This window comes from Mauremys mutica, chromosome 4 (genome assembly GCF_020497125.1).
Source record: "Mauremys mutica isolate MM-2020 ecotype Southern chromosome 4, ASM2049712v1, whole genome shotgun sequence".
NCBI classification, from domain to species: Eukaryota; Metazoa; Chordata; order Testudines; family Geoemydidae; genus Mauremys; species Mauremys mutica.
In genome coordinates this window covers 43,880,284-43,902,567 of record NC_059075.1, presented here as the reverse complement: position 1 = coordinate 43,902,567, position 22,284 = coordinate 43,880,284, and the positions used below count along the sequence as shown (strand labels likewise).

The 22,284-nt window shown below is 43.3% G+C and overlaps 1 protein-coding gene across 1 annotated transcript; it reads left to right on the top strand.

Moving 5' to 3' along the window:
* Window positions 1-286: 286 nt before the first annotated feature.
* PNN (pinin, desmosome associated protein) lies at window positions 287-20,696 on the top strand. Its single transcript, XM_045014262.1, has 9 exons — window positions 287-475; window positions 1,331-1,402; window positions 7,506-7,571; window positions 13,405-13,477; window positions 13,556-13,650; window positions 14,984-15,059; window positions 16,176-16,331; window positions 16,417-16,555; window positions 18,396-20,696. Exons 1-9 carry the CDS (start codon window positions 363-365, stop codon window positions 19,682-19,684), a joined length of 2,079 nt encoding a protein of 692 aa, XP_044870197.1. The 5' UTR covers window positions 287-362; the 3' UTR covers window positions 19,685-20,696.
* The last annotated feature ends 1,588 nt before the right edge of the window (window positions 20,697-22,284 follow it).

Here is a 22,284-nt window from a genome sequence, read left to right as displayed (position 1 = left end):
GAAGGAAGGAAACTGTGCTGGTTGGCTGTGAGTGGTGTCATTTTGTTTGTCCGTTTGGTGATTCGCCGATGTGTCAGGCAAGGGCGACTGGTGACGGGCTGTGGGGGTGTCACTTCGACACGGGCTCTTTAATTGGCAGATGCGTCGGGCGATGCTTGGCTGTGTGAGGTGTCGTTCTTCGTCGGGGTTTGGTGATTGGCGGGCGCGGATGGTCGGTGGTTGTCTATTGGTGTCACTCTGGCTCCGAGCTCTGTGATTGGCGGGTTATAGGGCGGGACGAGTTGCCTGTAGGCGGGGCGTCTCTCTCCGTTACCCAGCGGTGCTTTGCGCTAGGCCCCTGGCTAGGCCGCGCTGCTGGCGGGATGGCGGTGGCGGTGCGCGCGCTGCAGGAGCAGCTGGAAAAGGCCAAGGAGAGCCTCAAGCACGTGGATGAGAATATCCGCAAACTCACGGGCCGGGACCCCAACGATGTGAGGTGAGGCCGGGGCTGGGTGGGCGCGCGCCTGAGGCTGCGGGGGGATGGTTGGGCCGGGCCGGGCCGGGCCGGGCCCTGGCGGTCAGGGCGAGCCTTGCGGGCGCCTTTTCTCGGGGAGCGATGGGGCCGCGCATGTCCGACCCTGGCCGCAAACCCTGCCGCTTGTTCGCGGGTTTTGGGGCTCCCCAGGCCACAGCCTGACGCACCTTCTCGCTTCGGGCACTTGGTCCCGACCCGTGAGTGCGGGAGACCCCCAGGAGCGCCCTGGCTGGCGCTGCGGCCTCTCTCTAGCGTGCAGGCGGGGGCTCCCCGCCGCTTTCCTTGCTGCTCCAGTGGAATTGCTGGGCCGGGCGCTGGATCGACTCTTATTACACCGTGATTGTAGGGACACGGTGCGTGTGATTTGCCCGCACGGTCGGTAACGTGTCTAAGGGGGACACAAAGAGCCTCCCTTCCTCAGTCGTCCGTCAGGCGCGATTTAGCCGGGAGGCCCATCCGGATTGGGGTGGGGTCGTAGGGTTTCCAAAAGTCCCTTATTTTTTCATAAATGTAGGTGAGCGCTGCTGCTTATTATTACTTATTTATTAATGATATTGGGAGGAAGGATAGGGTGGGAAAGCAGCCCCTTAATTAAAAAAAATATAATGTTGGCGACCCTAAGTAGAAATCGCTTTCCTGTGCACCTCCCCAAGGTTTGTGCTGCTGCTTCCTGGCAAGGTTTTTCCAAGCAAGGCTCTGTCTCTGGGCACTTGAGGCTCTGTCACAGTCCATGTCTGGTGTGTGAGGCCATGCACGTGTCTAGAGAAAGCATGTATTTACCCTGCTCAAGTTCTAACACCTAGTACATTTTTCCAGGCCCGCTCAAGGTAGATTATTGACCATCACAGGCCCTGGTGGAGGTAGAGGGCGTGGTAGCATATTGCTAAGGTAAGAAACTGCAGAATCAGATGATAAAATAAAGTTACTGTATGTTTATGCACATGTTGGCTTTAACTGTGACAACTGTGATGTTATTGATATAATCTGGGACCATATAGAACATGGTTGCAACCAAGGTCCTGTAGTGGCACCAAATCTTATGTAAAGGGGGTCATATAAGGTGTCTAAGACCAGGTTATGGGTTGTTGGTTATGATTATGCTGTCTGTATGCATGTGTCATTTTGTAGTTGAAGTTATGAGTATTAACTCTGTACTGTCTGTACTTCGAACTTATGCTATGCGTCTGGGAGACATCCTAGACAAGTTGGTGTTAGCTCTGCCTAGCCTGCTTGATGGCCCATTAAGGACCATCAGCTACACAATTGACCCATTGAGAGAAGGCAGATATGCCTTGTAACTCAGCAAAGTATGCAGGGACTTGCCCATGTGACTCCAGACTCCATTTTGCTGTAATTTTCCACAGTAAGAACAAAGAAGTGTTCTTACACCTGGAAAAGCCTATAAAAGGCTCCATCTTGTCTTCAATCCCGCTTCTTACCTCTGGAAGAACTTTGCTACAAACTGAAGCTCTGAACAAAGGAGTGACTGACCCATCCCAGCGGGGGATGTACTCCAGAGACTTGATTTGAACCTGCAGTTTACTTCATCACTGCTACAAGCTTGAACTAAGAACTTTGCCATTACTGCATGTAATTGATTCCATTTAACCAATTCTAGCTCTCATCTCTATCTTTTTCCTTTTATGAATAAACCTTTAGATTTTAGATTCTAAAGAATTGGCAACAGCGTGATTTGTGGGTAAGATCTGATTTGTATATTGACCTGGGTCTGGGGCTAGATTCTTTGGGATCGAGAGAACCGTTTTCTTTTATTGGGGTGTTGGTTTTCAGAACCATTCATCCCCAGGATGATTGGCACTGGTGGTGATACTGGAAGATTGGATTGTCTAAGGAAATTGCTTGTGTGACTTGTGGTTAGCCAGTGGGGTGAAACCAAAGTCCTCTTGGTCTGGCTGGTTTGGTTTGCCTTAGAGATGGAAAAACCCCAGCCTTGGGCTGTAACTGTCCTGTTTAAGCAATTTGTCCTGAATTGGCACTCTCAGTTGGGTCCTGCCAGAACCTCATCATCACAGTGGCATAGTCGTGCTTGGATCCACAGAACCAGGTCAATTAAGCTTTGGGTTAGAACCCCACACTATCCAAATTTGAAATTTGGGATTGAGAGTTTGTTTGGTTAAAGATCAGTGACCATGAGCCAGAAAGCATCAGCAAAAGCAATGAAACTGCAAGCCCTGGTGGACAGCCTGGAGTTTGAACATGAGCAAAAACTGGCAGAAATTCGAATGAAAGAGAAGCAAGCCTTGGCCCAGCTGGAGAAAGAGGCTGCTAAGAGAAAGAAAGAAGCTGCTAAGAGAGAAGAAAAAGCTCGTGAGGGGTGTCTGGAGCTGCTGGCTGCTGAGGAGAAAAGACAGATGCAACAAGAGATGGCTAGACTCCGGCCCCACGTCAAAAAAGCAAGGGAAGAACAGCAGAAATTGTATCCTCTTGAAAGTCCAGTTTATAACAATGTTGGTATGTTGTATAACTCTGAGCAGCTGTCTGGGTGTAACCAAATGTACCCCAACACTGCCACCTTTTATGTAAATGCTGTTACTGTGAGTTCAGTGGAAGGTGGCCCCATAAATTGTGCCAGTGCTATGTATGGGAGTAGTAATGGAAAATTCAGAGAGAGTGTAAAAGTCAATGGTAAAAGCTGTTTAGGACAAATTATGGCTTCTAACATCACTCTTGTTAAAGCAGATCTTGTCAAAGAGGAAGATTATTTACCAAATCAGAGTGTGAATGTTGTAGTCCTCTATGAGTTTACTGTACGTGTGCCTTTAGCCAAAATCCACCTTGAATGGAATGGTGCTAAGCATGAAGTTATAGCTGGGGTAAGGAAGTTATTGCCTAAAGCTCTTTTGATTGGGGAAAATGTTAAAGCTTTGTTCAGTTCAGGTAGCCAGTCACAGGACAGAAATGATCTCAAACCTGTGTCTATTGTGGGCAATGATTTGCCTGAGGAGGGTTGCTCCAAAGGTTTGTCTGTGCAAGGAAGCAGTGTGTCTGAATGGAATTTCTGAATGTCTATCTAATGTCTCAGAAGTGAATCTGGAATTAGATCAAGCACAGAAAAATCTTATTGGTCAGGAAAATGTTTCTCAGGAGCAGATTAAAGTAGATCGTCAGGTAAAAGCCCTAACTGAGGAAGGAAAGGGTAGATTTGTGATGGGTGATGGATTGGTGGCTAGTACAGCTTGTGAAAGTGAAGCTGAAATGGGTAACTGTGATTTGCTGGAAGTAGCTCAGTGTAGTGAAAAAAGCAGCAGCTTATCCATTGGGAGTGGCAATGTGCCTGGTAGGGAAAGTTTGGAGGAGCCTAGGCAGCCTTGTGAGCTGATGGCTTTGTCTAGTCAGCAGTTTGGGAAGGTAGGGATAGTGGAAGATGAGTGTCCCTGTCGCTTATCTCTTTCCTGTGTGGAGAAATGTGACAGTGAAGGAAATGTGCCTGTGTCTGTCAGGGGTATTGACTTGCCTATGGAGGAAGCTACCTCGGTTGTTGGTGTGCTGGGACAAGGGAAATGAAATCCCAAGCTGTTTGTCTGGTGAAGGAGAATGTGTCTCCAGCTCTTCTTTGTCTGTGGAGCAGACAGAAGTTGCCTTTCAGCCTGTGAGGGTTGTCGCAGAGTTGGTTGTGGATACAGCTAAAGCCCAGGAAGGAAATGGTCCTAAGTTTGTGTCTGCTGGGGAGAATGGCACTGTAACTAGGTTGCATCCAGTTAGTGTCGTAGCAAAATCCCAGAGACCAGACAATTCTGGTGCTTGTAGTTTGCCAGTTGCTAATGTGCGGTTGGAAAAGGGTGTAGCAGCTCTGTCTGATCAGGGTGATACCCTAGCCAGGGCACAAGGAGAGCATGAAGGTGATTTAATTGTTACCTACTGACAGTTTGACAACTTGTAGCAAGAAGGAAAAGATTCCTGAACTTGTTCATGGCTAAGGGAAGGAGAATGCTTCTAACCTGTTATCTAGAAAGTCTATAAGTTTGCCTGAAAAGGGATTGTGTAGGAATCTACCTTTCGCCCATCAGGCGATTCTGAATGTAAGTGAGGCCCAGAAAGAGTCTGTTGTTGCTCAGGAAAGTGTTCATTTAGAGCAAGCCCTAGGTGAAGAGGGTAAGGGCAAAACTTCTGTGAGGGGTGAATTGCTGCTTAAAGAAGCTCCTGGGGAAAGGAATCCTCATGGTAATCTGTGGAAGCAGTTTATTGTAACTGAAGGGTGCGAAAGTGATTTAGTCAAGGAAGTTTCTGTTCCTAACAGCCAGAAATGTTCTGTTGTGAATGGATCCCCTGACTTTCCTTTTAAAAGGTCCAGTGAGGGTAGCTTTGAAAAGGTCTCTGATGGAGTAAAAGTTGTTAAGAAAGTAGAGCAGCCCTGTAACCAAGTGGCTGTATTTGGCCAGCTTGTTGGGAAGACAATGGTGTTGGGACAGGAATGTCTCCATGCTGATTCTGTGAGTGAGCAGTCTGTGCTTCAGGGTTTAAGGACAAATTTGGTTACTGGTATTTCAAAGCAAAACAGTTTTATGGCTGAATGCTTGAGGATGCAGGGGAGAGCAAGCAAACTCTCACCCTCAGACCCTTTGGATTTGTGTGGTATCTCTGTAAGACAGAGTCCAACATCGGAATTGGTAGCAGCTAAGAAGTTAAAAGCTAGTGTCTGTGTTGATGCAAATTACCTGGCTGGCAGGGAGAAGAAAGACTTGTTAATAGCTGTTAGTACAGAGAGCCCACCCAATCAGCCAGTAAATTTGGTTAAGCAAGGGTTTGATCCTGCAGGACAAGGAGGAAAAAGAAAACTGAATTTTGCAAAGGGAAGCCACAGGTTAACCCTGAAATGCCAAAACTCCAATGGTATTGAGCCAAAGGTGTGGCATGACAAACATGATTGTAAATGGACACTTGCAATGAATTTGTTATTGCTAATGATGATTTTTGTAACTGATGTGTTGCTATTATCAAAAACTGTAAGAATGCACCATGTGCCTAATCTTTTGGAAAATCCTTTGAACATGTTGAGAGTGATGCATGAAGACATACTTTATGTTAAAAGTCCTTGTTATACTGATGTTTCACAGTTGATGCCTATAAACAGTTTTGGTACTTTCCACAGGGGAAAAGACATTTCAGACCTGATGTGCTGTATAAAAAAGGGAAACTGAGGCACACTACCATATTGCTTTCATGGCTAAATGCCAAGATTCCTGTACTATAAACAACATTAATATCTACATTGGTTTGATGTTAATTGGGTTCCAAACATTGGCCAAAACTTGTATGGATAAAGTAGCTGTTTTCTTTAGCTCTTGGCAAGATCGCATGAAACATACAGGAACAATGCTGCAAAAGCTAACCAAGTTATACCTTAAGTTTGTAAAAAAATTCAATCATGTTATTGAACATGACTTTGATAAACCATTTCTGTTATACACCGGTACAGCTTCTAACCCAACACTAGCTGTAGTGAGACAGATCCAAGGATGGGGAGCTCTTGGGATGCAGTCAGTGATGTTTGTGTCATCCCTTCCTGCATCACTTTTGTGTTGGGGGTGTGACGTTATTGATATAATCTGGGACCATATAGAACATGGTTGCAACCAAGGTCCTGTAGTGGCACCAAATCTTATGTAAAGGGGGTCATATAAGGTGTCTAAGACCAGGTTATGGGTTGCTGGTTATGATTATGCTGTCTGTATGCATGTGTCATTTTGTAGTTGAAGTTATGAGTATTAGTTCTGTACTGTCTGTACTTCAAACTTATGCTATGCTTCTGGGAGACATCTCAGACAAGTTGGTGTTAGCTCTGCCTAGCCTGCTTGATGGCCCATTAAGGACCATCAGCTACACAATTGACCCATTGAGAAAAGGCAGATATGCCTTGTAACTCAGCAAAGTATGCAGGGACTTGCCCATGTGACTCCAGACTCCATTTTGCTGTAATTTTCCACAGTAAGAACAAAGAAGTGTTCTTACACCTGGAAAAGCCTATAAAAGGCTCCATCTTGTCTTCAGTCCTGCTTCTTACCTCTGGAGGAACTTTGTACAAACTGAAGCTCTGAACAAAGGAGTGACTGACCCATCCCAGTGGGGGATGTACTCCAGAGACTTGATTTGAACCTGCAGTTTACTCCATCACTGCTACAAGTTTGAACTAAGAACTTTGCCATTACTGCATGTAATTGATTCCATTTAACCAATTCTAGCTCTCATCTCTATCTTTTTCCTTTTATGAATAAACCTTTAGATTTTAGATTCTAAAGAATTGGCAACAGCGTGATTTGTGGGTAAGATCTGATTTGTATATTGACCTGGGTCTGGGGCCAGATTCTTTGGGATCGAGAGAACCGTTTTCTTTTATTGGGGTGTTGGTTTTCAGAACCATTCATCCCCAGGACAAGTGGCACTGGTGGTGATACTGGAAGACTGGATTGTCTAAGGAAATTGCTTGTGTGACTTGTGGTTAGCCAGTGGGGTGAAACCAAAGTCCTCTTGGTCTGGCTGGTTTGGTTTGCCTTAGAGGTGGAAAAACCCCAGCCTTGGGCTGTAACTGCCCTGTTTAAGCAATTTGTCCTGAATTGGCGCACACAGTTGGGTCCCGCCAGAACCGCATCGTCACACTATATGAGATACTTATTTATTTTGTGGCCGACTGTCTGCCGTGGCCAAGTGATACTTTCCCATAGTAGAATATCAGGTGTTGGGGGTCAGAATTACAGGGTTATTGTGTACTTCATGCTACTAATATAGGCCATTTACTTAGAGTTTGGAAAAAGCTATATAATTTGGCTGTTAACCACCATAATAATTAATTAAATTTTGGTATTTCTTGCAATGTAGGCAAGCATTACCCACATAGACAGGAGGTTTGACTTAGCCAGGGTCACAGCTGAGTGAGTGACAGACCTGCATTGGGAACTCCAGCTTCCAGGTCTCAGCTCAGACTACTACTTATTTGTTGTACTTCCTGTCTTAAGTCTTTTTTTTTTTTTTTTAGGCGTGGATTCTCGGATAGTGGAGGACCCCCAGCCAAACAGAGGGATCTTGAAGGGGCAACCAGTAGGTAGGTACAAAGGTGGACATAAAAACTTTACTGGGGTAAAAGATCATTATGATTTAGCAAATTTAAATTATCAGAACTGGTAATTGTTAGTCTGGTGGCTTTATAATTACTTAAAGATGACTCATTCCAGACTTAAGACACTCTTGTCATTAACGTTTTTGGAAGATCACTGTTGCACCAGTAAGAGAATGATTCCCTGTCTATGTTAACATGTCCATCTCACCTCTGATGAAATCTTCTCTCATTCTCCTCACTATAAAATGCAATACAATGGACCTGTACGGTAGTATTTGCTTTCCATTTTAAGCCACTGGTTCCACTACTGATATCTTCTGTAATTGTGAAGGAGTGCGATCAAATGTAGAATTTGAGTGGTATATACAGACCCTTTAACGGTTCTGAAGTAATATATGAATGTAAACTGTGCGCGCCCCCCCTTCCCCCAGCTCAATGGGGTGTTAAAACTGAAATCTAAAATGCTTAATTGTCAACATTAACTGCTGAACATACTAACTGAATGTTTTTGCTAGTATTTTTATCATTTAATACAGTGGTAGAAGTTTGACAGTGCAGGCAGTGAGAGTATCTGGTTGCTGGGGCAGAGAACTAAGGCTTCTTCTACACATTAAAATTGCAATGGTTTAACCAAATTTAATTTAAACCGATTAAGTTAAACCAAGGCAAACCCATATATAGACAAAGCATAAGGTCACAAACCTGTTACTATGTCTTTGAGTGGCTTTTACGTGTACCATTCTTGGATTGCAGCTCTGACAGTGGAACTTCATAGTAGTTAGGTTGGAGTGCTCTCATGCTGCCTGCTGCTTCTTCCCTTATTGACTTACATTTTGACCAGTCACTTATCCTGCTAGTATTCTTTTCCACACCTCATGCACTCTCGGGAGGTTGGTTGATAAAAGAGCACTGACATTTTATTTAAATCCCCTAATCTCTCCATAGCTTTGAAAGAGAATAGTAAAGGTCCAGGTTATTTTCAGTGCTTGTGTAAATGGGTTAGGCTCTATATTAGAGAACTACAAACTACCTTCTGTCCCTCTTCCTGCACATTTCACTAGGCTAAGGCAGCCTCTTTGGCATGTCTTGAATGTGTGCTTGTTGAAAACTGCAGAGCTGGAACTTGGAGCTCTGTACACATGTTCTCTAAACGTTACTCCCTTGATTCAGCATCCAGGTGTGTGGCACAGTTCAGTAGAGCTGTACTTCAGTCAGTGATTAAATAGGACTCTGTCCCATTTTCCTCATTTCACAGTACTGTACCACTCATCAGACTGTCCCAAGAGTGGGCGTGTGTAGCTGCCACTCAAAGAAGACATAGAAGTTATTTGCCTGTCACTTGAATTCTTCAAGATGGACTCTACACTTTCACACTCCCTACCCATTGTCTGTGAAGTCTTTATTACAGTCACAGACCTGAGAAGGTGGTGGAAGGAACTGAGCTGCCCAGAACGCCACACCCACTTTTATAGATTTACCCTCAGAGCATTCAGGAACAGTGAAGGAGAAGGAGGGGATATTAGGACACTGGGGTGACACTGAAATGAGCCATTCGACCGTTGAACTGCACCAATAGTGCAACCCAAGAGTGTGAATGTGTAGAGTCCATTTCAAACAACTCCAGTTATAGGTGAGCATATCCTCTATTTTTTTCTTTGTGGGTTACCTTTAATAACGTATGGAACACAGCAGTGATTTTATTTCTTAGTCAGTTCAATAGACCTTCTTGCCCCAGAATTTAGTATGTATCACTGCCAAATTCAGTGTGTGTGAGTATGCTTGAGGAGCTTGCTACTGAGTTCATGGCTCTTGATAGGGACTTTCTCCTCTTGAAATCTTTTCTGTGTGATCATACAGTGCAGAGATGGTGTAAAACTTGTCACACTGCAACATTCTGTAGCAACAATTTTACCTAGGTTTGACTTTATAGAAGGCTCAAAGAAACTGGGTTGTGAAGGAGACATCTTAAATAAACACAAGCAACACACAGGAATAGAATCTCATAAAATTTTGTTTAGCTTTGCCCAAGTTTATTCTTGTGTAGCTGATTCTCTTTAATCAGAAACACTTTTTATTTGGCTGCAGTTCAGCAATAAGGTCTCAGTTGGTTTTGTTTGTGGAGTTTTAAAGGAGTTCCGTAGTTGTGTTCATTGTACTCTTTTAGAAAAACAAAATTTGCATTTGTTTCAAAAGTATCTTAAAACATCGCGCATATGTATGCAGTCTGTCTTGAAGTATGAAGCGTTTATACAGGAACTCCTCACTTAACGTTGTAGTTATGTTCCTGAAAAATGCGACTTTAAGCGAAACGATGTTAAGCAAATCCAATTTCTCCATAAGAATTAATGTAAATGAGGGGGTAAGGTTCCAGGGAAATTTTTTTCACCAGACAAAAGACTAATACACACAAACACACACACAATATAAGTTTTAAACAAACAATTTAATACTGGTACACCGTGGTGATGATAATTGTGAAGCTTGGTTGAGGTGGAGGAGTGGGAGGGTGGGATATTTCCCAGGGAATGCCTTACTGCTAAATGAACTAGCAATTGACTGAGCCCTCAAGGGTTAACTCTCACAACACTCTACAAGGCAGCAGGAAAGGAGGGAGGGCAGACAGAGACACACACTCTGTGTGTGAGAGAAAAAATACGCATTTCCCCTTTAAGTAGCTGACCCCAGTGTTAAGTACACTGCCTTGTTACTTAAATCAGCTTGCTGAGACCTGAGAGGGCAGCTATTGCCTGGAACAGTGCTTCTCAAAGTGGTGGTCCGTGGACCGATGCCCGTCCGTGAGCCATTGGCTGCTGGTCCACGGCGAGTTTCCTCATAAGAGCGTCGAATAGGATAATAATATGGCACCGGTCCCAGGCACATATGGGGGTGGGGGAGATTGCCAGTCCCCCACATCAGATAGCTTGAGAAGCACTGGCCTAGAAGCTCCCTCCCTCTGTAGTGTGTCCCCCCTGCTCTATGGAAGACGGGGTAAGCAGGGGGGAGGAGGAGACACCCTCACATTAGCCCCCTTTTCCCCCCCCTCCCTCCGTACAGCAAGCAGGAGTCTCGGGCAGCAGCTCCAAGGCAGAGGGCAGGAGCAGCACATGGCAGTGGGGGGAGGGAGAGCTGCTGCACAGGGAATTTAGGGGAGTGGGGAGCTGATAGGGGGGCTGCTGGTTCACCCTAGTTCCAACCACCCACCAGCTAGCTGCAACGGGCTGATCTTCCTGCAAGTAGCGGACAAAACAGGCGGCTGCCAAACGACTTACAATGGAGCTTTCAGAGTAGCAGCCGTGTTAGTCTATATCCGCAAAAAGAACAGGAGTACTTGTGGCACCTTAGAGACTAACAAATTTATTTGAGCATAAGCTTTCATGGGCCAATGAAGTGGGCTGTAGCCCACGAAAGCTTATGCTCAAATAAATGTGTTAGTTTTTTAGGCGGGAGCATTTCACAACTTTAAATGAGCATGTTCCCTAATTGATAAGCAATTTAACATTGAAATAGTGTTAACTGGGAGTACTTTAAGTGAGGAGTTCCTCTACTTTAGGTTGGCCTTGTGATACAGAAATACCAGGAGATAAAAATTGGGAATAGTTCTGTTAATTTGTAGGCTTGTTGTTCTTTATTAAGACCTGGATTCAGCAAAGCACTTAAACATGTACTTAAGTGCTTTTCTGAATTGGTGCCATATTTCTCTCAAAAGTACCGTATTGTCCCGAGTATAGGCCGCACTTTTTTCCCCTAATTTAAGTCTTTAAATTAGGGCTGCGGACTATAATCAGGAACTTAAAAAAAAAAAACAATAAAAATACTTAAAATCCCAGCCGCGGCCGGGAATCAGAGCGCTCTGGGCTGCCCGTGGCGGCGGGGAGCCCAGAGCCTTTTAAATCCCAGCCGCGGCCGGGACTCAGAGGGCTCTGGGCTGCCTGCCGCGGCGGGGAGCCCAGAGCCCTTTCAATCCCAGCCGCGGCGGGGACTCAGAGGGCTCTGGGCTGCCCGCCGTGGCGGGGAGCCCAGAGCCTTTTAAATCCCAGCCGCGGCCGGGACTCAGAGCGCTCTGGGCTGCCCGCCACGGCGGGGAGCCCAGAGCCCTTTAAATCCCAGCCGCGGCGGGGACTCAGAGGGCTCTGGGCTGCCCGCCGCCGCGGCAGGGAGCCCAGAGCCTTTTAAATCCCAGCCGCGGCGGGGACTCAGAGGGCTCTGGGCAGCCCAGAGCCCTTTAAATCCCAGCCGCGGCGGGGACTCAGAGGGCTCTGGGCTGCCCGCCGCGGCGGGGAGCCCAGAGCCCGTCCAATCCCAGCCGCGGCCGGGACTCAGAGCGCTCTGGGTTGCCCGCCGCGGCGGGGAGCCCAGAGCCCTTTAAATCCCAGCCGCGGCGGGAAATCAGAGCGCTCTGGGTTGCCCACCGCGGCGGGGAGCCAGAGCCCTTTAAATCGCAGCCGCGGCCGGGAATCAGAGGGCTCTGGGCTGCCCGCCGCCTTTTAAATCCCAGAGCGGCAAAGCAGGGGAAAAAAAACAGTGCGGCTACAGCGGGGGGCATGAAAAACTGCGCGGCTGAAACTGCAAAGGGGGGGGAGAAACAACAACAAAAAAACTTGGTGCAGCGGGAGCAGTAAGGCGGCGGCGGGGAACAAAAACGGTGCAGCTGAAGCGGGAAAGCAGGTGTAAAAAAAAAAAAAAAAAACCGGCAGCATTTAAAGCATTTTGCTGCTTAATCATAAATCATATTGCAGTACAGTACTAATCTGCCTCTTCTAAGACCACCTTTTAGGGTTTTAACTTTGGAGAATAATTGTTCTGGGTTAAAATCTGTTATAAAGTTAACACTTAATTCTGCAAAAATGCTTACACTGAAATATTGATCCCATTATCTGGAAAATTTCAGTATTCAGGGATTAATTTATTGTGAGGATTTCATCCATTGTAGATAACTTCGGTAACATTTTTCTCCTGAAATTTCAAAACCATTTACAAATTCTGAAGCCTTTGAACTCCACCCTGAAGTGCCGTATGTAAATACTTATACCTGTTTTACAAATGCTTACTAAACTTAAGCGCAGAGAGGGTATAAACTGGGAATAAAACCGAGGATAGTAATGTATTGGGTGTACGATAAATAGCTAAACAGGCAGTCCTGTCTCTTATTTTACTAGACACTGTTTAAAGCAGGGGTGACCAACCTGAGTCTGAGAAGGAGCCAGAATTTACCAGTCTACATTGCCAAAGAGCCACAGTAATACGTCAGCAGCCCCCCATCAGCACCTCCCACCCACCAGTAGCTCCGCCAATCAACGCCTCCCCCTCCCTCCTCGCACCTCCCCTGGCATGCAGGAAGCTTAGGGGGAGGAGCAAGGGCATAGCAAGCTCAGGGGAGGGGGTGGAGTGGTGGGAGGGTCTGTGGCAGAGCCAGGGGTTGAGCAGTGAGCACCCCCCTGGCACATTGGAAAGTTGGCACCTGTAGCTCCAGCCCTGGAGTCAGTGCCTATACAAAGAGCCGCATATTAACTTCTGAAGAGCCGCGTGTGGCTCCAGAGCCACAGGTTCGCCACCCCTAGTTTAAAGCAATTTAAGGTGTACCGTTTGTAAACTGTAATACTTGTGTTCTCTGACACTGGAGTCCCATATGCAAAACTGTAGCCTGAGCGCTATTTATTGGCCATCTTCTAAACTTCTGGACAATGAGAGTTTATTGTAAATCTTGATGCACTTGGCTGCAGCAATCTTGAAAAGTGCTGTCTCTGTTGGGATGTAAACTTTCCATTATACTTGGTTCAGTCTCAAATAATGATGTTTGACTTTTGTATTTTCTCCTCAGGCTGGGTGGGGAACGTCGGACAAGGAGAGAATCACGCCATGAAAGCGACGCCGAGGATGAAGATGTTAAAAAGGTAACAATTGAGAGAGTGGGCATTTGGCACAGAAGTGCATAGATGAAACACAAACTGATTGTTTTGTTGTTCTTGTAGCCGGCGTTGCAATCTTCTGTTGTTGCTACCTCCAAAGAGCGAACACGTCGAGACCTAATTCAGGATCAAACTATGGATGAGAAGGGAAAACAAAGGTACCTATAAATCTATTTTTCTTATGCTTATGTGGCACCTTCACATGTTCTGTCTCCTAACATGGAACAAGGTATAGTTTTTAAAAAATTTAATATGGTTACTGAAGGCAATATTTATACATGATAGGTGACTTTGAAGGGCTACCTTGAGAGTAAACGTAGCCTAGTTACACTTCTTAAAATGGATTGCATGATAGAGAATGCTTTGTCCTCAGATCTCACATGCTTCTCTCTCCCCCCCCCCCAAAGACTTCAGGACTCTGCTCCTGTTCTCTTTCTCCTTCCTGCCTGGCTTTTGCTGCGCAGGGTGAGCCCTGTGGCTCCATGCTAAGTGGAGTAGTTGCTTCTGGTACCCTATCTCCTCGGGTAAATGCCCAAAATGAGTGAGGGGGAGGAATTTTCTGTTGGGAGAGGCAGTATCCCTTATAGGGGAGGGGCATAGTTCCTAAAAGTAAGGGACAAGGGGGAAAATCCTAAAGGCAGGGAAAAGAGGTATTGGGTGGGGAAGAAGAATATTCAGAAAAAGGCAGTAATGGGAGGCATGGAGGAGTGAGTTTATGGATAGGGGAAGGAAGTAAATGTATTTACTTTAAATAAGTCTTATAATTGTCAAGCACGTTATGCACTTGAACAAAATCACGGCTAGCCTGTTGTCAGTGAACTTTTATTCCCAGCCTCTATAGTCAAGTGAGAGAGTCAGCCCCTACCACTGACTTTGTGACACTCATCATATAAGGTTTTGTGCAAACACATAGTGATAGGTGGTCCTTTCCCCAGCTCATAGACAAAGGACGGCTGGGGAAATGGAGAGACAGAGAAGTGAAATGACTTTAAGTTCACACAATAGTCCAATGACAGAACCCAGACTCTTCCAGTACATGGATCCCCCTACTAGCCCAAACAGTTTGTTCAGCTTTGGTCTTTTTGCTATTTCCTGTACTTGGAACAGTCTTTTGCTTTTAATTCTTTGTGCCCTTTTCTAAATCCTTCCTTAAAATCCACTTTTTCCATGTATGTGTTTTACAATGAATTCTTCAGTAGTTATTTTTCCACACTGTTATCTGAACTGTTGTCTGTTAGCGTGAGATCTTCTGGGCTTTGATCATGTCTTAATCTATTTGGTAAAGCAAAGTGTACATGTATATCAAAGTATACATTATTAATTATGTTCTACACTGTTGGCACAGCCCATACATCTTCTTGTGGCCTTGGAATGTTAGTGAACCTTTAGAAATAGGTGTCACTAATCTACAATAATTTCCCTCAGTGTTTATGCAAGCAAAAACCTTATGTTTTAGACTGAATCTCAAAAACTGTTTTGTCTTTTATTCAGGAATCGACGTATATTTGGCTTGTTGATGGGCACTCTTCAGAAATTTAAACAAGAGTCCACAGTTGCTACTGAAAGGGTACATGTTTCTCTTAATATTATATGCTGTAACCTGACACACTAAATCAAGTGAGGCAAAATTAAGCAGTTACTGCTTCAATGCATGGAGTGAAAAATTCCTATGATACATGCATTGCTTATAGTGAGACATCCCGACCCCAGGGGTCCAAGAGTTTAAGAAGCTTTTAAAGGTGCTTTGAACTGAAAAGCTATAAAAACGAGGTAGGGACACTTTCTTTTAGGATTTAAAAGTGCTGCAAAACTGAGCTTTGTCCCCAGTTGTCATGACACAAGTGATAAATTGTATATGCTCATAGGAAATTTTAAGAAAGCATCATGTTCTAAAACACTTGCAGAGCAGGAAAAGCATAACATTTTTCTCTTGATACTGAGTATGTGGTGTAATTTCAAAGTGAATGGCACGTGTAGCCAACTAAAAGGCTGGCCGTGATATCTAACCAGTCAAACAAGTGGTTTATTACAGTGAACAATACAAAACGAAACAGTTGTTAAAGATAATTGCTGACTTAAGATGTAGTGATTCTATTTCTGTGTTCTGGTTTTGTAAACCATAGGCAACTGTGCCAAAAGTACATAAGAACGTAATTGTGCTATGCCACTTATGTGCACAAGTCAGTGATTTTTCCATAACATGTATTGTAAACCTTCCCATTTTCAGTAAATAGATGTGTCTCCCCCCTGTGGTATTGATAAAGCTATTGTTAGTATAGCTGTAACTTATCACTAGATAACCATTTAAACTAGAAAAGCATTTTTGGTGGTTGGTCAGCCTGATCCCAAATGGATGACAAGATTTAAAAAAAAAAAAAAAAAAGAATAATTGCTTAGGTAAAATTAACTATTTAACAATTATTGATAAATTGCAGCTCTGAGTTCTTTCCTATTGAGACAACTGTTTTGGTCTTAAACTGATATCAGAATTTTTCTACAGGTTGCTAGCTAGCTTCTGAATTCTATCTTGACTTGTGTTTAAAGGAAAAATATATATATTTCACTCCATAGTGTAACTGCATGTAACATTTATGTTTGCATAACTCTTACAAAACTGATCAAGAGTACGGTACCTCTTCAACACTAGAAGGAAATGCTAAGTCGATACTTTATTTACCTTTAGCAAAAGAGACGTCAAGAAATTGAACAAAAGCTTGAAGTGCAGGCAGAGGAGGAGAGAAAGCAGGTTGAAAATGAGAGGCGAGAATTGTTTGAAGAAAGGCGTGCTAAACAGACAGAACTGCGTCTATTGGAACAAAAGGTTGAACTTGCTCAACTGGTGAGTATTCTGTCTTTTACTCTCAGTACTTCTCTTATGTAAAATATACTCTTGTGTATCTTATACTTTTTCCTTTGTTTCTCAGCAAGAAGAATGGAATGAACATAATGCCAAAATAATTAAATATATAAGAACCAGGACAAGGCCCCATCTCTTCTACATACCAGGCAGGATGTGTCCCGCTACGCAAAAGCTAATAGATGATTCGCAAAAAAAAATGAATGGTAGGTGGTATGTACAGAAAAGGAGTATGAGCATACTCCCCTCCCTCAAGCAAGATATGTATTTTCTTTAACTTTTTGAATTTCAATATCTTAATTCCATTACTAGAGCAAATTTTACATTTCTAAACAGTATTTGGTGGAGAAGTGGGGTGAGATTGTTTGTTGGTCACTTAATGCCTTTTTTTAAAGAAGTCATTATCTAGTGCAAAATTAATTGAGAAGTGGTGTATGCATATAGTCTTTTAAAGGTGTGTGAGTTGTATTCTTTGCTTCATGTTATCGCCCGTAGCCATGTCTCACCTGTAAATGCTAATGAGGCAAGAAGGTAAGGAGGCACATTCCATGGAGCAAGCATGTGTGAAAATGTAAGTGTTACCAAGGAGTCAGCAACTTGTGTGTTCTGAGAAACCGAACAAATTAGCTCTTTTGTGATAACTTAAACAGTTTTTAAAAAATTATTCATCTTAAAATATATATATGCGCACCCTTTTCCTCAGAATAACTATCTAAGTTTCTTTCAGGGAACAATTTAAAGTAGATCAGTATGTGTGATACTGAGCATATTATGGGTTTTTTTAAAGGGGATACTTCAGTTGAGAATTTATCAATTGTAGTATTTTTCCTTGAATCTTCTTAAACATGAGATCTCCCTCCCTCAAAGCCTTTTTTCTATATTGGGATTTATATCATTCTGACTGACCTTCCTAGCTGAAAGGAATGCTGTCAAGTTAAATTCTAGTTTAAAACGAGTTCACGTGTACAAATACCTTATTAATAAAATTGATATTTTTAAACATCTAATTTACTTTATGCCATTTAGGCTCTTACTACTTTCATTTCATCCAGCTTAGACAATGGAACCTAGTCAGTGCCAATAGTATGAGTACCGAAGTGAAAATGCTCTGGTGTTAGTCTTGTAAACCAATCCAAACTTGACAAGACCCAACTACAAGTATTAGGGTTGAGTTTTTTGTTTTTTTTTAGTTGAAAACAGCCTGACATTCCTGGGCTTAAGGATTACCTCCTCTTGCTCATTGGAGCGGCATGGTAGCAGTTGCATGCCCCTTTCCTGGCGACTGCCCCTTCACCTCGCTGCACTGTGTGCACTGCAGAATGAGTGTGTTGATGAGTTGCAGTGCCTCTCCATAGCGCACACAGTGCAGTGAGGAGGCCGGCAGCAGCTGGCCCCAAGGATGAGTGTCAGCACTGAGCACAGGTTCAGAACAGCGACCCAGGGAGAAGCGGACACCCTTCATTTGCAGGGCACTGGGTTGAGGTGGCCTGAGGGGTTGGTGATAATTAGCCCTGGTGGCTCCATGGAGGAAACAAAGTAAAGAAAATGGAGTCCAGGTCATTGCTAGACCCTTACAAACACTTGTATTCTAGTCAGATTGCATCAGGTATGAAAACAACTCAACATGCTCAGGTTGGCTTTGGATTGGCAATGGTCTAATGTGGTTTGGATCAGGCTTTAAAATTAGGCCCAAGGAATCCTATATTCTGACGTTTGATTTAAACATTAATAGCTTTAAAAACTAACAAAAATTCTTCATTGGAATTCTAGAAATATTGAACATCTGTTGACCAGTCTTTTTGGATAGCTTTTCATAAAATGTAAAATTTGAGCTTAAATTCACCTACCTCTGTCCCCTTTTACTTTCTCGGTAAACTATTGCCATCTTTTGGATTACACTTGAATGGCACAACACTTCGGAAAGATAACAGGAACATAGTATTTTACAATTCATAAACACATATTTGGGAATAAGTAAGATTTCGGTCTTAACGTTGACAAGTTATTCTGAAATGTATTCTTTCATGTTTGCCTCTTGTTCTCCAGCAATATTTGAAAATAGACGCAATGAGTTTGCAGAACAAATTAACAAAATGGAGGCCAGGCCCAGAAGACAGTCTGTAAAGGAAAAAGAACAGCAGGAGGTGCACAATGAAGAAAAGAAAGAAGAACAGAACAAGGAGCAGGAAGAGGGTAAGGTGGCTCAGCAGGTGGAAGAGATGGAGACAGGTAACCAGAACAATGATGTAGAAATGGAGGAGGTAGGGGAGGAAAAGGTGAAAATAGGGGCAGGTCATAGTGATGCAGAGAAAGAACAGGAGGAGGAGGAGCAGAAACATGAAATGGAGGATAAGGCAGAAGAGAGGGCTGAGGTGAAGGAGAATGACAGGCAGCAGGATAGTCAGCATGAAGAGGTCATGGTTGTAAGAGAGGAAGGTGAGAGTTCTCAGCCAGTGGATAACGAGCAGGATATAGTGGAGATGAATGAGGCTGATAGTGTAGAACCGTTAGAAAGTGAAAATAGCAAGGAAGTGGAACCAGAAGCTGAGTGTGATGCTCAGCCAGCAAAAGAGCTTAACACTGATTCTCCTGAAAAGGAGAGAGCTAACAAACCAGAAATTGAAGCTGAACCTGAAGAGAAACAGGAAAAGGAGCCTGAAGCCCAGCCAGAGCCTGAGGCAGAGATACAGCCCCAGCCAGAGTCTGTGCCACTGCCACAGCCTCCGCCATTGTCTCGGTCCATTCAAGATCAAGAGCCTCAGGCAGACCAGGAGGAAGTCGCTGTGGTGTCTGTAAAGCTGGGTGAGTTGCAATCAGATCAGATCCAGGCAACAAGTGTAGAAATTAAGAGTAAAACTAGGAGTAGAAGCAGGGGTAGGACAAGGAACAAGACTAGCAAGAGTCGGAGTCATAGCAGCAGCACTAGTACTAGTAGTAGTAGCTCAACCAGCAGTAGTAGTGGCAGCAGTTCCAGCAGTGGCAGCAGCAGTAGTCGGAGTAGTTCCAGCAGCAGCAGTAGCACTAGTGGAAGTAGTAGCAGAGACAGTAGCAGCAGTAGCTCTAGCAGCAGTGAGAGCAGAAGTCGAAGCAGAGGACGAGGTCATAATAGGGATAGAAAGCGCAGGAGGAGCTTGGATAGGAAGCGAAGGGATGCTTCAGGACTAGACAGAAGTCACAAGTCTTCAAAAGGTAGTAGCAGAGATACAAAAGGATCAAAGGATAAAAGTTCAAGGTCTGACAGAAAGAGGTCTGTGTCAGAAAATAGTCGGTCAGGCAAAAGAACTTCACGGAGTGAAAGAGACCGTAAATCAGACAGGAAAGACAAAAGGCGTTAACAGAAGAGACTAAACTTCCTTAGCCTAATCTTTGCAGCAGAAGATTACTTGATGAGTAAAAGGATTCCTTATGAGGAGGAGAAGGCTGCCTTAACAAATGCATGCTGTAAAAAGTCTTTTGGAAAAATGCAGACCGTTTACCAGGCATCTTGTACTTTTTACATAATTTTGTAAAAGGTTACTTATCAAAATTATGTGAAGTTCCAGAAAACTGTAAAAATAAAAGAATTAACCCCCCTTTGCATCTTTTTTAAATATCCTGTACTCATTAAGAATCTCTGTATATTTTAATAGGTAAATCTTTAAATTGGTGTGATCACTTCTACTTCTGTATCATACATTTTTTTTGTAGAAATAAATGTGCATTTTAAATAAATGGTTTGAGATGTCCTGTTGACACTTAACTTTCCCCTTTCAATCTACATATTTTAGGAGCTTTTATAACATTGTTACCTAGCATAATTACCATTCTATCTTCTCTCCTCCATCCCTGGTAAGAATTGGAATTTAGAGTCCCACTAAACACAGCCTCAACTTCCCAAAGCAGGAGAGAGAGGGGGAAGTGAACAATCGTTTTCACTTCTTTACTTTCTTCCCCACCCTAACCAATCTAGCTTGATTTATTTTCCTATTTTACAAATGTCTCTCCAACCCACATATGAGCAGTAGTTAAATAAAAATGCTAACATAGACCAAGACAGAGTCAGAGAGTCTGGAATGCTACTCTGTCCCCTGCAGGTGCTCAGGTTATGTTTACAACTGTGTTCTGAAAACAATGTTTAGTGATGCTCTCTGCTGGCCATTGGTGGAAAAGGTCAAGACTTCTGTTCATTTTTAACTAGGATCTTGTATTTGTTTGCCACTGATTAAACTTTGATCCCTATGTGCCACTGTGACTATTACGTTGGAGTTATCTGGGACTAATACCAATGTTGTTGTGTTGAAGGATACTTTTTTAATGTATTTGATAGGGAAGTGTGTAAATTCCAAATAAAGCAGTATGGTGTATCAAGGTGACTTTGTTTTTATAAATTTGTATGAAACAATGACATACCTGTTGGCCTGTTCTGTACATGTGCAAATAAATGTGGCTAATTAGACTACTGAACGAATGCTTAAGACTGTTTCTGTTCACATTAATCTGTAAAGGCTAACATTGAGAGAGACAAGGTGGGAGAGGTAATATCTTGTATTAGACCAACTTCTGTTGGTGAAGAGAATAAGCTTTCTAGCTTCATGGAGCTTCACTTCAGGTCTGGAGAAAGGTAACCAGAGTGTCCAAACTAAATACAAGGTGGGAAAGATGAAGCATAAGGTTGTAGGAGACCTCTTAAAATGAAGTGGGCAATTAACACCTCTGCAGTTATAGGACAATGGAGGCAGCCAGGTGTAATCCAGATTGTTGTAATGGACCATAAAATCAGTGTCTCTTGTTAAGTTAATGGTTTTTAGTGTCCAGCAGAATTATTAATTTAAATTCCCAGGCTTGCCTTTTGAAGGTGTGGTGTGGATTTCCATGAGTCCTATAACGGCATATCACAATGTGGTATACTTCATCCACTGCATCGTATGCCCTAACAAGTGTCTCATTTCACCTATGTAATACTATGCATCAAACTCGCACTGAAAAATAAGACGAACACCTGTGGGTGAACACTTTTCACAAAGCATTCACTTCATATCTGACCTCTCAGTCCTCACCCTCAAAAGAAACTGGTACACCATCTTCAAAAGACAAGCCTGAGAACTTAAATTCATAACTCTACAGAACACTAAAAAACATTGACTTAACAGATACTATGGCTTTATGGCCGTCACAACAATTTATAAAATATCTGGCTGCCTACTATATAAATACAGTAAGCTCACATTGCTGCACTGTTCATAGCCAGCCTTACTAAAATTGTCCAGTCTATTCAGACCCAGACATTTATCTATGATATGGTCAGAAAAACTAAATTTCCCAAAAGCAAGATGCTTGCAAACCAAACTAAAACAGCCATGTATGTCAGTAGCAGTAAGTTGTTTTGTAGTCTTTTCAGTAACTTCTCTAAAAGCTGAAGTCCCTTCCTCCCTGCAAAACATATTCTGGACCTTGTAGCTGTGAGATGACTATTCATGATTGCTTTTCCCTATCTTTAAAAAAAAAAAAAAAAAAATTAGATGCTATTTTCAAAACTATCTTAAACTGACTATTTCGATAATGGTTGCTGGGTCTCCAGAAGTAGAGTGCATGGGGTCATTACACAACTGCTCTCAGCATGCATAGGAAGAGTCCAATTTCCTGTCTGGAGATGAGGATTAGAGACAGGGAAAGGTCCAGTTCTCTTTCCAGTCTCAACAGCTGTTTGGATAATTTGGCAATGAAACTCAGACGTTATCTTTTTAGTACTGATCACCATACTAATATATAGTTTGTGTTTTCCAGGTGATCAGACTAGATTATTGTGATGGTCTATTCTGGCCTTAAAATTATGACTAGAAAAATCTTCCTTTAGGGAAATCTGAGGTACATGACATTCATGATCAGTCTGTGAAAGACTGCTGCCAAGATATACAAACAATCTGACAAATGTTTTATTTAAACAAAAAATGGTATT